Source organism: Bombina bombina, chromosome 3 (assembly GCF_027579735.1).
Source record: "Bombina bombina isolate aBomBom1 chromosome 3, aBomBom1.pri, whole genome shotgun sequence".
In the NCBI taxonomy this organism is placed as follows: domain Eukaryota; kingdom Metazoa; phylum Chordata; class Amphibia; order Anura; family Bombinatoridae; genus Bombina; species Bombina bombina.
In genome coordinates this window covers 1198069335-1198084919 of record NC_069501.1, presented here as the reverse complement: position 1 = coordinate 1198084919, position 15585 = coordinate 1198069335, and the positions used below count along the sequence as shown (strand labels likewise).

The following is a 15585-nucleotide window of genomic DNA, read 5'->3' as shown; positions in this document are numbered from 1 at the left end:
ATTTCCCTTACATAAGTGTTCCTAATGTATCTCAAGTAAGGGCTGCTATTATATCACGAGTTGACTGCATTTTCTCGGCTTATCCTGCAGAGATACTCACTAATTTTATGTTTCTCTGCCATGAATATTTCCCACTTAATCACTGCTTACTTGGCTAATAATTATTAGCAGAACATCCGTATATAGTGACCAAGAAGCAAGCCGTTTTGATTCTATCTAATACATGGGAAACCACATTGCAGAGCTCATGATACTTATTAGAGATCTCTGAATTAAAGGGACATACATGATCTGAAACATTTAATACCTTACCTATAGTAGCAATAACTCAATATACTTATATTTTGTCTTATTTCTCATCTCTGCTCTATATTTTCCCATTACCCTTGCAATACTTTGGAACTTAACATTATAATTTTGGAGTCCCTATTCACAATTTCACAAGGTGATACAATAAAAATACTATGAAATTATACAGTGCATCATTGCAACAATATTGTATTTTTATGTGTAATATTTTACCTTAACTTATTAAAAGTTAAGTTTTAACCCCTTCTTTTGGGTGACCGAATACTTTCTATCACTTTTATACAATATTATAGTGTTGTTGAGTGCTATTTGAGACCACACTTTTCTAGTGTTCACTGGATTCCTGTAAATACTATTACCTTTGGTGTACAGCACCTCTTCCTTTACAATATAATCTGTTTGCAGACAAAATTATTATATGTATGAATATACATCATTAATTTAGGAAACAACACTTGTAGTGCCATTGTTTCTTCTCTTTTTTCTCCCAGTAATGCCTAGCTGCTCCTGAGCCTACCTAGATATGCTTTTCAACTAAGGATACCAAGAGAATGAAGCAATTTAGATAATAGAAGCAAATTGGAAAGTTGACCTATTTAATGTAAATACAGCAATATTCAAGTACTATTATGTATGATTTTGTAAATAATCTTGAATCAAATTATGAAAATAAAAGTTCAATTCAGGTTCATTGAAAAAACAGTAGACCAAAGCACAAATGTATTTAAACATAAATAAAAAATGAAAGCTTTTATGTTTTACCTTAATCTCTCCTTTTGCGCAAGGATCACTACACACAGATCTTGCCACTGTATTTTTATTTGACCAAATCTCATCATCATCCATTTTTAGTTCGCCATTGTCCCAGCTCCCAACATTGATATAATCAAAGTAATCCTTACCCATTTTCTTAAAATTCATAATTTCATACCTGAAATAAAATTTAAAAAATACTTTTTTTTATATATAATAGGCATTTTTTAAAGAGGTCAATACAATGTTAAAAAAAAAACCTTGAAGCCAATATATTAAGCTGTATATGGGTTGACAATGATGTTGACTTTATCTACACTTTCTAGTCTCTAGTAGTTTTCAGTCAGCTGTGTTTTGTCAGCAGATTGGTTCAATTACATTTTTGAAGATACTTGCCTATTTCCAGGTGCCTCTGACACAGGTTTATTTCCTTTCGTTGTAGCCCTTAGAGGCATTGCAGTGTGAAGAGAGGCTTGTATGCACTGGGAGAATTGCCCAATGTCTAGAACAGGGGTGTATTATGGCCTAGGGCAGCAGATTTGGGAGGGGCAGCACATCTGCCCTATCCTCTCTCTTAAAGCCAGCACACAGTACAGTGAGCGATAAAGTGCAGGCTTTTACAGAGAAGACAAGGCACGTGTACTGACTAAGGTCGTTCTTCACAGGCAGTGCTCCTTGTAACCGTTGCTTCATTTAGAGCTGCCTGCATTTTTTCAGTGGAAGCATTCTTGGTGGGAAACTTGCTCAGGGATATGCTTACAAGGTGAGGCTGGAGGAGAAGACCCTGTGCCAATATGCTGCCTCCCCTTGTCAGCTGTGGTGGGTCTGCAAGCGCAGTGCTTATTGCAGGTCTTAGTAACTAACAGACTGGATGTGTTTTTGCTCTGCTTAGATCAGCTTGTGATGTCTAATCATAAACTCTCAGCACTAGTGTATGTTAGTTACTAATAGCTAGCGTTCTCTGGATTTATGTGATGTCTAATCATAAACTCTCAGCACTAGTGTATGTTAGCTACTAATAGCTAGCGTTCTCTGCATTCATGTGATGTCTAATCATAAACTCTCAGCGCTAATGTATGTTAGCTACTAATAGCTAGCGTTCTCTGCATTCATGTGATGTCTAATCATAAACTCTCAGTGCTAATGTATGTTAGCTACTAATAGCTAGCGTTCTCTGCATTCATGTGATGTCTAATCATAAACTCTCAGTGCTAATGTATGTTAGCTACTAATAGCTAGCTGTCTCTGCATTCATGTGATGTCTAATCATAAACTCTCAGTGCTAATGTATGTTAGCTACTAATAGCTAGCGTTCTCTGCATTCATGTGATGTCTAATCATAAACTCTCAGTGCTAATGTATGTTAGTTACTAATAGCTAGCTTTCTCTGCATTCATGTGATGTCTAATCATAAACTCTCAGTGCTAATGTATGTTAGCTACTAATAGCTAGCGTTCTCTGCATTCATGTGATGTCTAATCATAAACTCTCAGTGCTAATGTATTTTAGCTACTAATAGCTAGCGTTCTCTGCATTCATGTGATGTCTAATCATAAACTCTCAGTGCTAATGTATGTTAGTTACTAATAGCTAGCTTTCTCTGCATTCATGTGATGTCTAATCATAAACTCTCAGTGCTAATGTATGTTAGTTACTAATAGCTAGCTTTCTCTGCATTCATGTGATGTCTAATCATAAACTCTCAGTGCTAATGTATGTTAGTTACTAATAGCTAGCTTTCTCTGCATTCATGTGATGTCTAATCATAAACTCTCAGCGCTAATGTATGTTAGCTACTAATAGCTTTCTCTGCATTCATGTGATGTCTAATCATAAACTCTCAGCGCTAATGTATGTTAGCTACTAATAGCTTTATCTGCATTCATGTGATGTCTAATCGTAAACTCTCAGCGCTAATGTATGTTAGCTACTAATAGCTAGCGTTCTCTGCATTCATGTGATGTCTAATCATAAACTCTCAGTGCTAATGTATGTTAGTTACTAATAGCTAGCTTTCTCTGCATTCATGTGATGTCTAATCATAAACTCTCTGTGCTAATGTATGTTAGCTACTAATAGCTAGCTTTCTCTGCATTCATGTGATGTCTAATCATAAACTCTCAGCGCTAATGTATGTTAGTTACTAATAGCTAGCGTTCTCTGCATTCATGTGATGTCTAATCATAAACTCTCAGTGCTAATGTATGTTATTTACTAATAGCTAGCGTTCTCTGCATTCATGTGATGTCTAATGATAAACTCTCAGCGCTAATGTATGTTAGCTACTAATAGCTAGCTTTCTTTGCATTCATGTGATGTCTAATCATAAACTCTCAGCGCTAATGTATCTTAGCTACTAATAGCTTTCTCTGCATTCATGTGATGTCTAATGATAAACTCTCAGTGCTAATGTATGTTAGTTACTAATAGCTAGCGTTCTCTGCATTCATGAACCCACAGAGAAAAAAGTAAACGGACACTTTTAATTACTTGAATGATGGTAATTACTGTATGTTGTTTCATGTGAAGGGCAGTGATTGTTTTCAAAGTGTATTCTTCTTTCCCTCCCTTCCTCTCTCCTTTCTTTCCATTTCTCCCCCCTTCATCCCTCAACTCCCTTCCTCCCTCAACTCAACTCTCTCCCTTATTTCTTTCCCTCCCTCCCTTCTTTCCCTCCCTCCTTTCTATCTCTCAACTCCCTCCCTTGCTCCCTTCTATCACTTTCTTTCCCTCTCTTCTTTCCCTTTCCCCCTTTTCTCCTCTCCCTACCCACTTTTCTTGTCTCTCTCCCTCCCTTCCTTCTTTCCTTTTCCTCCCTTTTCTCTCCTCCCCTTCTTTTCTCTCCCTTCTCTCAGGGAGAAAATGGTACGAGATACATGCAATTCAACCCACCTGCATGCAAGTGTTTTGCTAGTCATTTTCTTTTGAATTGTTATAAAAAATAAAACAAAAAAAACATTTTACACACTGACCCATAAAATATTAAGGGGAGAAAAAAGGTCTAAAAACTTTTTTTGTTTGGGGATGGGGGGGGGGTTTGCAGAATTTTGAGTGCCTAGGGCAGCACAAAAACTAAATACACCACTGGTCTAGAAGCTATATATTGCACTTATACTTTGCACCCAAGTGGTGCTCACATTAACCCAAGGTCAAGAGGTGCTTTATATGATCTAAAAGCTACTTCACTCTAGCAATGTGAAAATGGTCTGTGATTTTTACTAGCCCATAATGAATATTTATGTAAATGTATATACGCCTCACCAAGTATGTTTTTCAGTTCTACTAATGCTGAATATTTAGAGATACATATATTTTAAAATCTTTACTGACTTTATACCTGTACAACAGTATTTACTTTCTATTTTTAGGGATTACTCCTGTAAATTCTGATCTGGAAAGGACATATTTTCCTCATGAAGTTGGAGCTTGTAGTTATAAAACGTTGTCAACTCATCACACAGTTTTTGGAGAATTTATGTACAAGACTAGAAGATCCTTACTTAGATGATGCAATAGTCTACAAGTGTTTGGCTGAAGCTCATACCTAATTCGGACCATCCCATTACTGACTGGCTAACAGTAAATCTACATATTATAGGAAATGGAGAACAATGCTCAGTGTCACTGAACGTGCAGCAGATAGCTGCATATTGGAGGATATAGTTTGTAGGTTATTGTTGACTCTTAACAGAATATGGTGCATAATGACTAGTGGTAACTTGATAACCAATATTCACATAGTAATTAATCACATTTGAAACATGTGCCTCTGGAAATACTTAAAGGGGACAGTCTACTCCAGAATTTGTATTGTTTCAAATGATAATTACACATTCCCTAGTTGTGCATAACCAATATGGTTATATAAATATACTGTTTACCTCTGTGATTACCTTGGGGCCGATTTATCAAAGCTTCAACTGATAATATGATGGAATCCACTTGAATCTCGCATCATATTCAATGCAAATTAAATCCGCCGTAATTAATAAAGTATCAACATCGTCAAATGTTGAAATGTGTGACGTAATATACGTTCCTGCCATCTCAATCCGAAGCAGATTGATGCTTGCCTCAATCCAGATATTTCGAATTCACATTCGACTATATTTGACCCTCTTCCCAATGTAGCAAACATTTAGCAGGTACGCTTGCGTCTTTTCCGCCGCAGTGTACCTATCGTTCAAACCGCCACCCTTGAGGCTGCAAATGCCATAGAAATCAAGGGGAGTCTGAAAACCCAGAAAGGTTATGTTAGATGCGGCAAGAGAATGAAGCTTATTAGATATTTATGTAAATTGGAAATTTTATTACAATTGTATACTCTTTCTAAATCACACAGACAACAAAGACGCATGTTCAGTATCTAAATAATATGTTAAATAATAATATTACAATCACATGTAATGTCAATTGACAGATTAATTTCAAAAGTAGTTTTGATGACAGGTAATGTCTGTCTGGCAGCAGGACTAGTAGATATAGGGATACAAATGAAATAAATACTTTACATACTATAACTAACTTCCTTTTTTTGATCAATTTAATTTCACCATGTTTAACACATGAAATGCAAGTCCCACTGCATTTTGAACCAAATTTGACGCAATACTTCGCACCAAATTGGACGCAATACTCGAACTCCTAAACAACCCAAAAACTAGTGAAATTGTGCACCACTTTATGGGCCCAATCCGATATGCAGCATCGCCTGCAAAAGCCGGTGACGCTGAATTTTGCGCGGGTTTGGTATCACATATATGGCGTAACCTAGAAGTTACGCTCGTATATTTCTGCCTTGGGCCGTAGTTTTTTGGGCCATAGACAGGTATACCAAACCCGTGCAGTTTGGTATCCAATATACAGCGTAAGGACTTACGTGGCAAAAATGGAGAAATCTTACTCCATTTTCACCTCGCCACAAATCGCAGCCGTAGTAAGCCATACGCTGTGTATTGGAGCCCCGTAACTCCCTAAACTACCTGCAAAATAAAACCTAACACCTAACGCATGCGCAATGTCTATCTACCTGTCAACCGCGATCCCCCGCCGCAATCCCTAATAAAGTATTTAACCCCTAAACTGCCGCTCCCGGACCCCGCCGCCACCTACATTAAAAGTATAACCCCCTAATGTGATCCCCCTAAACCGTCGCCAGCTATATTACATACCCCCTAATGTGAGCTCATACCCCGCCGCCAGCTACATTAAACTACCCCCTAATGTGAGCCCCTTACACCGCCGCCAGCTACATTAAACTACCCCTTAATGTGAGCTCCTACCGCGCCACCAGCTATATTAAAATTATTAACCCCTAATCTAATCCCCCTACCCCGCCGCCAGCTATATTAAATGTATTAACCCCTAATCTAATCCCCCTACACTGCCACCAGCTATATTAAATACATTAACCCTTAATCTAATCCCCCTAAAGTAATCACCTCTATTACCAGCCCTTAAAAGGGCCTTTTGCGTGACATTGCCCCAAATTACAGCTCTATTGCCAGCCCTTAAAAGGGCATTTTGCGGGGCATTTCCCCAAAGTAATCAGCTCTTTTACTAGCCCTTAAAAGGGCTTTTTGCGGGGCATTGTCACAAAGTAATCAGCTCTTTTGCATCTAATCTAAATCCCCCTACACAGCCGCCACCTATAATAAATGTATTACCCCCTAATCTAATCCCCCTACACCGCCGCCACCTATATTAAATAGATTACACCCTAATCTAATCCCCCTACACTGCCACCACCTATATTAAATAGATTAACCCCTAATCTAATCCCCCTACACCGCTGCCAGCTATATTAACTATATTAACCCTAATTATATTAGGGTTAATATAGTTAATATTCATTATTATATTATATATATATATATATATATATATATATATATATTAAGTATAATAACCCTATCTAACTCTAACATCCCTAACTAAATTCTTATTAAAATAAATCTAATTAATATTAATATTATTAATTAAAATATTTAATCTAATCCTATTTAATCTAAATACTTACCTATAAAATAAACCCTAAGATAGCTACAATGTAATTAATAATTACATTGCAGCTATTTTAGGGTTTATATTTATTTTACAGGTAACTTGGTATATATTTTAACTAGGTACAATAGCTATTAAATAGTTAATAACTATTTAATAGCTACCTAGTTAAAATAATTACCAATTTACCTGTAAAATAAATCCTAACCTAAGTTACAAATACACCTACACTTTCAATAAATTACATAAACTACAAATATCTAAACTAAAATACAATTAAATAAACTAAAATAAATTACAAAAAACCCCCCACTAAATTACAAAAAATAAAAAAAGATTACAAGAATTTTAAGCTAATTACACCTATTCTAAGCCCCCTAATAAAATAACAAAGCCCCCCAAAATAAAAAAAAAATTCCCTACCCTAATCTAAATTAAAAAAGTTAACAGCTCTATTACCTTACCAACCCTTAAAAGGGCTTTTTGCGGGGCATGCCCCAAAGAAATCAGCTCTTTTGCCTGTAAAAAAAAACACAATACCACCCCCCAACATTACAACCCACCACCCACATACCCCTACTCTAACCCAAACCCCCCTTAAATAAACCTAACACTACCCCCCTGAAGATCTCCCTACCTTGTCTTCACCCAGCCGGGCCGAACTTTTCATCCGATCCGGGCAATGTCTTCAATCAAGCGGCAGAGAAGAAGTCTTCCTTCCGGGCGATGTCTTCAATCAAGCGGCAAAGAAGAAGTCTTCCATCCGGGCGATGTCTTCAATCGAGCGGCAGAGCAGAAGTCTTCCATCCGGGCTATGTCTTCAATCAAGCGACATCTTCAATCTTCTTTCTTCGCTCCTCCGACACGGAACATCCATCCGGCACGACGACTTCCCGACGAATGAGGTTCCTTTAAATGACGTCATCCAAGATGGTGTCCATCGAATTCCGATTGGTTGATAGGATTCTATCAGCCAATCAGAATTAAGGTAGGGGGCTTTGTTATTTTATTAGGGGGCTTAGAATAGGTGTAATTAGCTTAAAATTCTTGTAATCTTTTTTTATTTTTTGTAATTTAGTGTTTGTTTGTTTTTGTAATTTAGTTTAGTTTATTTAATTGTATTTTAGTTTAGATATTTGTAGTTTATTTAATTTATTGATAGTGTAGGCGTATTTGTAACTTAGGTTAGGATTTATTTTACAGGTAAATTGGTAATTATTTTAACTAGGTAGCTATTAAATAGTTATTAACTATTTAATAGCTATTGTACCAAGTTAAAATAAATACCAAGTTACCTGTAAAATAAATATAAACCCTAAAATAGCTACAATGTAATTATTAATTACATTGTAGCTATCTTAGGGTTTATTTTATAGGTAAGTATTTAGATTTAAATAGGAATATTTTCATTAATAATATTAATATTAATTAGATTTATTTTAATAAGAATTTAGTTAGGGATGTTAGAGTTAGATAGGGTTATTATACTTAATATATATATAATATAATAACGATATTAACTATATTAACCCTAATATAATTAGGGTTAATATAGTTAATATATATAATATAATAACTATATTAACTATATTAACCCTAATATAATTAGGGTTAATATAGTTAATATAGCTGGCGGCGGTGTAGGGGGATTAGATTAGGGGTTAATCCATTTAATATAGGTGGCGGCGGTGTAGGGGGATTAGATTAGGGGGTAATCTATTTAATATAGGTGGCGGCGGTGTAGGGGGATTAGATTAGGGGGTAATCCATTTAATATAGGTGGCGGCGGTGTAGGGGGATTAGATTGGGGGTAATACATTTATTATAGGTGGCGGCGGTGTAGGGGGATTTAGATTAGATTCAAAAGAGCTAATTACTTTGTGACAATGCCCCACAAAAAGCCATTTTAAGGGCTGGTAAAAGAGCTGATTACTTTGGGGAAATGCCCCGCAAAAGGCCCTTTTAAGGGCTGGTAATAGAGGTGATTACTTTAGGGGGAATAGATTAGGGGTTAATTAATTTAATATAGCTGGCAGCGGTGTAGGGGGATTAGATTAGGGGTTAATAATTTTAATATAGCTGGCGGCGGGGTAGGGGGATTAAATTAGGGGTTAATAATTTTAATATAGCTGGCGGCGGGGTAGGAGCTCACATTAGGGGGTAGTTTAATGTAGGTGGCGGTGGGGTCCGGGAGCGGGGGTTTAGGGGTTAATAACTTTATTAGGTGGCGTGGGGTCCGGGAGCGGCGGTTTAGGGGTTAATACATTTATTATTCTGAGAGTGAGGGGGGATAGCGGATAGAGGGGTATACGTGTCGGGCTATGTTTGGGAGGCATGTTAGACAGTATGGGAGATTTAATACTTTAGTCAGGTTTTGTAGGCGCCGGCAGTTTCTAAAGTGCCGTAAGTCACTGGCGACTCCAGAAATTTGTACTTACACTGATTTCTGGACATCGGCGGTTTATCCGACTTACTGCACTTTCGCATCTGACGGCGGGGTATATTGGATAGCTCGAGTTGCGAGCTGAAACTACGGGCGGCGGGGGTTCCCTCGCTTGTGCCGCAAACTACGATCTATATCGGATCGCGCCCTTGATTGGGAAATGCATAATCACATGATTTATGACATCAGCCAATCTGATTTAAATATACATTTTATACTATCACTAACGGATAAAATTGCTTGATACTTGAGTCATTGATCACTCATCATAACTTGTAAGTGCCATTTGTTACATTGTGTATTATACTTTTAAAGTATGTATATGTAAAATTAGTATTAAAGTTAAACACTGATGATGACATTAGGACACACAGTAAAATATTTTTGACAATGATTTTAAAAATCGAATGAAGTTTGATTCAATATAATTTTAAGCTCATAGCTCAAAGGGATAGTCCACCTAGCATTAAACTGTCATGAATCAGATACAGCAGAAATTAAAATCACCTATTTACTGTCATGATATTTTCCGTGTTTTTCTTCCTTCTCTTTAATTTCATTTTCATTAATAAATGTCATCTTATATGCCAGGCCATTTTTTACACCTGTGTAGGGGAGGTGTTTAAAACTCAGGAAGGGTTACACAGGTGCAGAGAGAAAACTGGGCCAGCTCTTAAAATATCCATTGTTTGCAAATAAATACCTATGATACCCTGATTACATGTTATATTCACAATTATTCTTCCTCAGAATAATAATATATTTACACTATATACATATAGTGGTATAAATAAACACAGACATATGAAAGACAACATTGTTTAGAACAAAATAAAATTTAGGGACATATAAATATGTTTGGAAAAAAAAAAGTTGGAAACAACAGAATATCCGCGACATAGATGACTCTTATTTATCAACAGTCCGATGCTCATCGCTCGGTACTTGACGCGTGTGTTTTTGACAGACTTTTTAATAAATAAGGGGCGTCGTATGTGGATATGCGGCAGCAATGTCTGGCGAGCGTATTGACTCCAGTGAATGCACCGAGATTGGCGCTTTGATAAATCGGCCCCCTTGTATCTAAGCCTCTATTTCAGTTCTTTTGACAGACTTGCATTTTAGCCAACAGTGCTGACTCATAAATAACTCCATGAAATTGAGAACAATGTTATCTATATGGCACACGTGAACTAGCACTGCCTAGCTGTGAAAAACTGTGAATATGCACTGAGATAAGAGTCGTCCTTATAGATCTTAGAAATTAACATATGAGCCTACCCAAGTTTAGCTTTCAAAAAAGAATACCAAGAGATCAAAGCAAATGTGAAGATAAAAGTAAATGGGAAAGTTGTTTAAAATTGCATGCCCTATCTATCTGAATCATGAAAGTTTAATTTTTACTAGACTGTCCCTTTAAAGGCATATTACAGTATATATATACAGGTAGCCCTCAGTTTACGCCGGGGTTAGGTTCCAGGAGGAATGGTTGTAAATTGAAACCGTTGTAAATTGAAACCCAGTTTATAATGTAAGTCAATGGGAAGTTAGGGAGATAGGTTCCAGGCCCCTCTCAAAATTGTCATAAGTAACACTGAATACATTATTTTTAAAGCTTTGAAATGAAGACTTTAAATGCTAAACAGCATTATAAACCTAATAAAATAATCACACAACACAGAATATATAATTAAACTAAGTTAAATGAACGAAAACATTTGCTAAACAGCATTATAAACCTAATAAAATAATCACACAACACAGACTTTACTTGCATTTTTCTGCAAACAGTTCTTTCTATGCATTCCAATCTGGACTGATTTATAGACAGGAAGATCTTGTTCCTTTGAAATCTGCTCGATAGCTCAGGTCTGGTTAAACTGATTAATTTCAGCTTGCTTGGCTTTGCTGCAACACAAGCGGACAGCTCCACCTACTGGCTATTTTAATAAATGCACTGCTTCTCAATGCTTTTTAATAGCAGTCACATGACTGGAAAAAAAGGTTGTTATTCTGAAACGGTGTAAATTGAACCGTTGTAAAACGAGGGCCACCTGTATATATATACAGTATATATAAATATATATAAATATATATATATACAGTATATATATGTATATATATATATATATATATATACAGTATATACTGTATATAGATAGATAGATAGATAGATAGATAGATAGATAGATAGATGTTAGATAGATCGAGAGAGAGAGAGAGAGAATATACAGAGTTTATTCTCAGCAATTAAGCAATGAATTGCAAAACCACCTACATACAAAGTACATGTTACATATTAACCCCTTAATGACCACGACATACCATGTACATAGCTGGTTGTTAAGGGTTTTATTTATTTCTAATAGTGCGGATCCCGCTGCAAGCAGCTGGACCACGCTTTTATACCCTCCCTTCTCCCTGCTGGTCACCGGAAATAGTGCGTTTTCGGCACTGGCAGTAAGACCACACTATTAATACCACAATCCCCATAAAAATACCAGTGACATTATAAATTTCCCTTTATTAATAATTTTTAAAATGACTTTGATTTGTAAAACTCTGGTGAGTATTGTCATCATATCTCCCCTTCTTTGTGGCTTATTAGTGCCAACTGCAAATTAGTTTGTCCAATTCTCTAAACAATCACTCTGTAGCATGTAGCTAGTTTAGGCATTTTGCAACAACCTGAAATATAGGTCACAGAATTTGTTTTTAAGTTTCTCTAGGGAGCGAGAGCAAGCTATTTTTTTTATAAAACAACATACTTTACAGCAAGCAAAATAAATACTGAATGTATATTGTATAATGTTTAATTTGATAAGCATCATTTTTTTTATTACAATGCATTTCATGTCTCTTTAACAGTTTTCTAATCGAATTCCGGTTAGGATTTGTGATAATATTCAATGTACTTTAAAAGAATGCATGCGACCAGCCTTGTGACTGCTATAAAATGCATTTCAGTTTATTAATATCCTTCTGTAAAGAAATCAATAACCGGAGAACACAGTGTGCCCTTTTATTCCATAATTCCCTAGAAATAACCTACTATTATTCAATTTAATGAGAACTGCGCTACTTATTTCTTTTGTAAAAAAAATGTATACCAGTTGTTTTCTTGATTAAAATGTATTTATATTTGGAATGCTTTTAATTATGCAAAATAAGGACATAACATTTACACAATAAATAAAGAAAGCTAATTCTATATTTTAAAGACTAATTTGTTAAATAACATTTAAAATCATGTTTTGATTATTTTCATCATTTGCAGTTTGCACTTTACAGCTTTCTATTGGTAAAGAGATTCTAAACGTTAAAGGTTACATTTTCATGGGCCAAATAGAGCTTGTAGTTTTAAGAGGCTTTTCAATTTACATCTATTAACAAATGTACTTTATTCTCTTGGGGATCTTTGCTGAAAAGCATAGCTAGGCAGCATGTGGAACAGCACTGTGAGATTGCTGGTGATTGGTGGATAAATACAAATGCCTCATTGGCTCACCAGATGTGTTCATCTATCTCCCGGGAGTACTGCTCTGGAGCTGATTTTAACTGTGAGTTAAACAATAGTCTAATAATAAAATGCTCTAATAAATTTTCTTTTTGCACTTTTACGTCCCTTTAATAGAACATTCTATGTTTTGTAAAGATCGTACTGTCATCAAACTGATCTAAATTATATACTTTTGACCCATGTCAGTGTGATTTTTACTAACTCACACTAATGCCCCTTGGACCAAGTTTTTTTCTTTTTTTTTTTAACTGACACAGCAAATACTGTAGTACAGCCAATCAGAATCTGTACTGCGAAAAAAAAAATGCAAAAGACAACTATCTCACTTGCTCGCTCACTGGGGTCTCCATTGTGTGTCTAACAGTTGCACTATTCAGTGTAATCTTTACTAAGCACTGCCTTTGTTAGTAACCTTATGGGTCACATTTAATAACCTTTTTTCATGGTATCTTTTGTTAAAGGAGCAGCAATGCATTACTGGGAGCTAGCTAAAAGCAAATGACAAGAGGCATACTGTATATGTGCATCCACCAATCAGCAGCTTGTTAGTCTAGTTAGGTATACTTTTAATCAAAGGATACAAATAGAAAAAAAAAATAAGAGAAGAGAAATACATCGAAAAGTTATTTAAAATTGTATGGTCTACCTGAATCGCGAAATAAAACATTAGGGTTATATGTCTATGTGTGTGTTTGTCTGTGCGTGTGTTTGTCTGTGTGTGTGTTTGTCTGTGCGTGTGTTTGTCTGTGCGTGTGTTTGTCTGTGTGTTTGTCTGTGCGTGTGTTTGTCTGTGTGTGTGTTTGTCTGTGCGTGTGTTTGTCTGTGTGTGTTTGTCTGTGTGTTTGTCTGTGTGTGTGTTTGTCTGTGTGTGTGTGTTTGTCTGTGCGTGTTTGTCTGTGTGTGTGTTTGTCTGTGTGTGTGTTTGTCTGTGCGTGTGTTTGTCTGTGTGTGTGTTTGTCTGTGTGTTTGTCTGTGTGTGTGTTTGTCTGTGTGTGTGTGTTTGTCTGTGTGTGTGTGTTTGTCTGTGTGTGTGTTTGTTTGTTTGTGTGTGTGTTTGTCTGTGCGTGTGTTTGTCTGTGTGTGTTTGTCTGTGTGTGTGTTTGTCTGTGCGTGTGTTTGTCTGTGCGTGTGTTTGTCTGTGCGTGTTTGTCTGTGCGTGTGTTTGTCTGTGTGTGTGTTTGTCTGTGCGTGTGTTTGTCTGTGTGTGTGTTTGTCTGTGTGTGTGTTTGTCTGTGTGTGCGTTTGTCTGTGCGTGTGTTTGTCTGTGCGTGTGTTTGTGTGTGTGTTTGTCTGTGTGTGTGTTTGTCTGTGTGTGTGTTTGTCTGTGCGTTTGTTTGTCTGTGTGTGTGTTTGTGTGTGTGTTTGTCTGTGCGCGTGTTTGTCTGTGTGTGTTTGTCGGTGCGTGTGTTTGTCTGTGTGTTTGTCTGTGCGTATGTTTGTCTGTGTGTGTTTGTCTGTGCGTGTGTTTGTCTATGCGTGTGTTTGTCTGTGTGTGTGTTTGTCTATGCGTGTGTTTGTCTGTGTGTGTGTTTGTCTGTGTGTGTGTTTGTCTGTGTGTGTGTTTGTCTGTGCGTGTGTTTGTGTGTGTGTTTGTCTGTGCGTGCGTGTGTTTGTCTGTGTGTGTGTTTGTCTGTGTGTGTGTGTGTGTTTGTCTGTGTGTGTGTTTGTCTGTGCGTGTGTTTGTCTGTGCGTGTGTTTGTCTGTGCGTGTGTTTGTCTGTGCGTGTGTTGGTTTGTGTGTGTGTTTGTCTGTGCGTGTGTTTTGCAATTGGATAGATTTGTGTTTATTATAAATGTTTAACAATCTGAATGCCATCATTGGTATACTGGTCATGTTTGATCAATTATTTTATTTTTAAAATGTTTAGGGCCAGATCACAAGTGGATTGCTATTTAATGCTCCCCCTCAAGTGTTAACTGCACTAGAAGTAAACTTTTTATACTCGTCAGGTTGCACTTGTATTATATGTTTAAAGCAAACTGTTTTTGCTGTTGCGCTAACCCAACGAGCGCAAAAGAAATAACTTAGAATATTGTGTGCACGTTCACATATTCCCCCATAGAAGTCAATGGAGCAAAAAAGGTGTGTGGGGGAAACACCCCACTCTTGCGCAAAACTGATCGCATCTTCTCATGCGCACTAACCCTACATGAAAATATGAATATTTCATATACCAATGTTCTTTACATATATATATATATACAGTATATATGTAACAGTATATATATAGATATGCAGACTATGTTCTATTTATTCATAAATACATATTACTCTCTCTCTCTCTCTCTCTCTCTCTCTCTCTATTTATATATATATATATATATATATATATATATGTACAATATATATCAATACCTATATGATTATATATATATATACATATATATATATATATATATATATATATATATATATATATATATATATATATATATAAAAGAATATCTATCTAAAAATACTAAGAATACATTCTGCTATGTGCAGAACATTGGAATGTGACATATTTACAGTAAATACACAGTTTAATGGCCCCTGATGCCCCTGTTTCTGTGCAAGC

The 15585-nt window shown here is 36.2% G+C and overlaps 1 protein-coding gene across 4 annotated transcripts in view; it reads right to left on the bottom strand.

Annotated features, from left to right (window-relative positions):
• GRM5 (glutamate metabotropic receptor 5) overlaps positions 1-15585 on the bottom strand; it is a 535276-nt gene that overhangs the window by 94889 nt on the left and 424802 nt on the right. For all 4 annotated transcript variants that reach the window (XM_053705071.1, XM_053705069.1, XM_053705070.1 and 1 more), the window contains one exon: positions 1072-1240. In XM_053705071.1, the coding sequence (XP_053561046.1) occupies positions 1072-1240 (169 nt within the window). The remainder of the gene's footprint in view (positions 1-1071; positions 1241-15585) is intronic.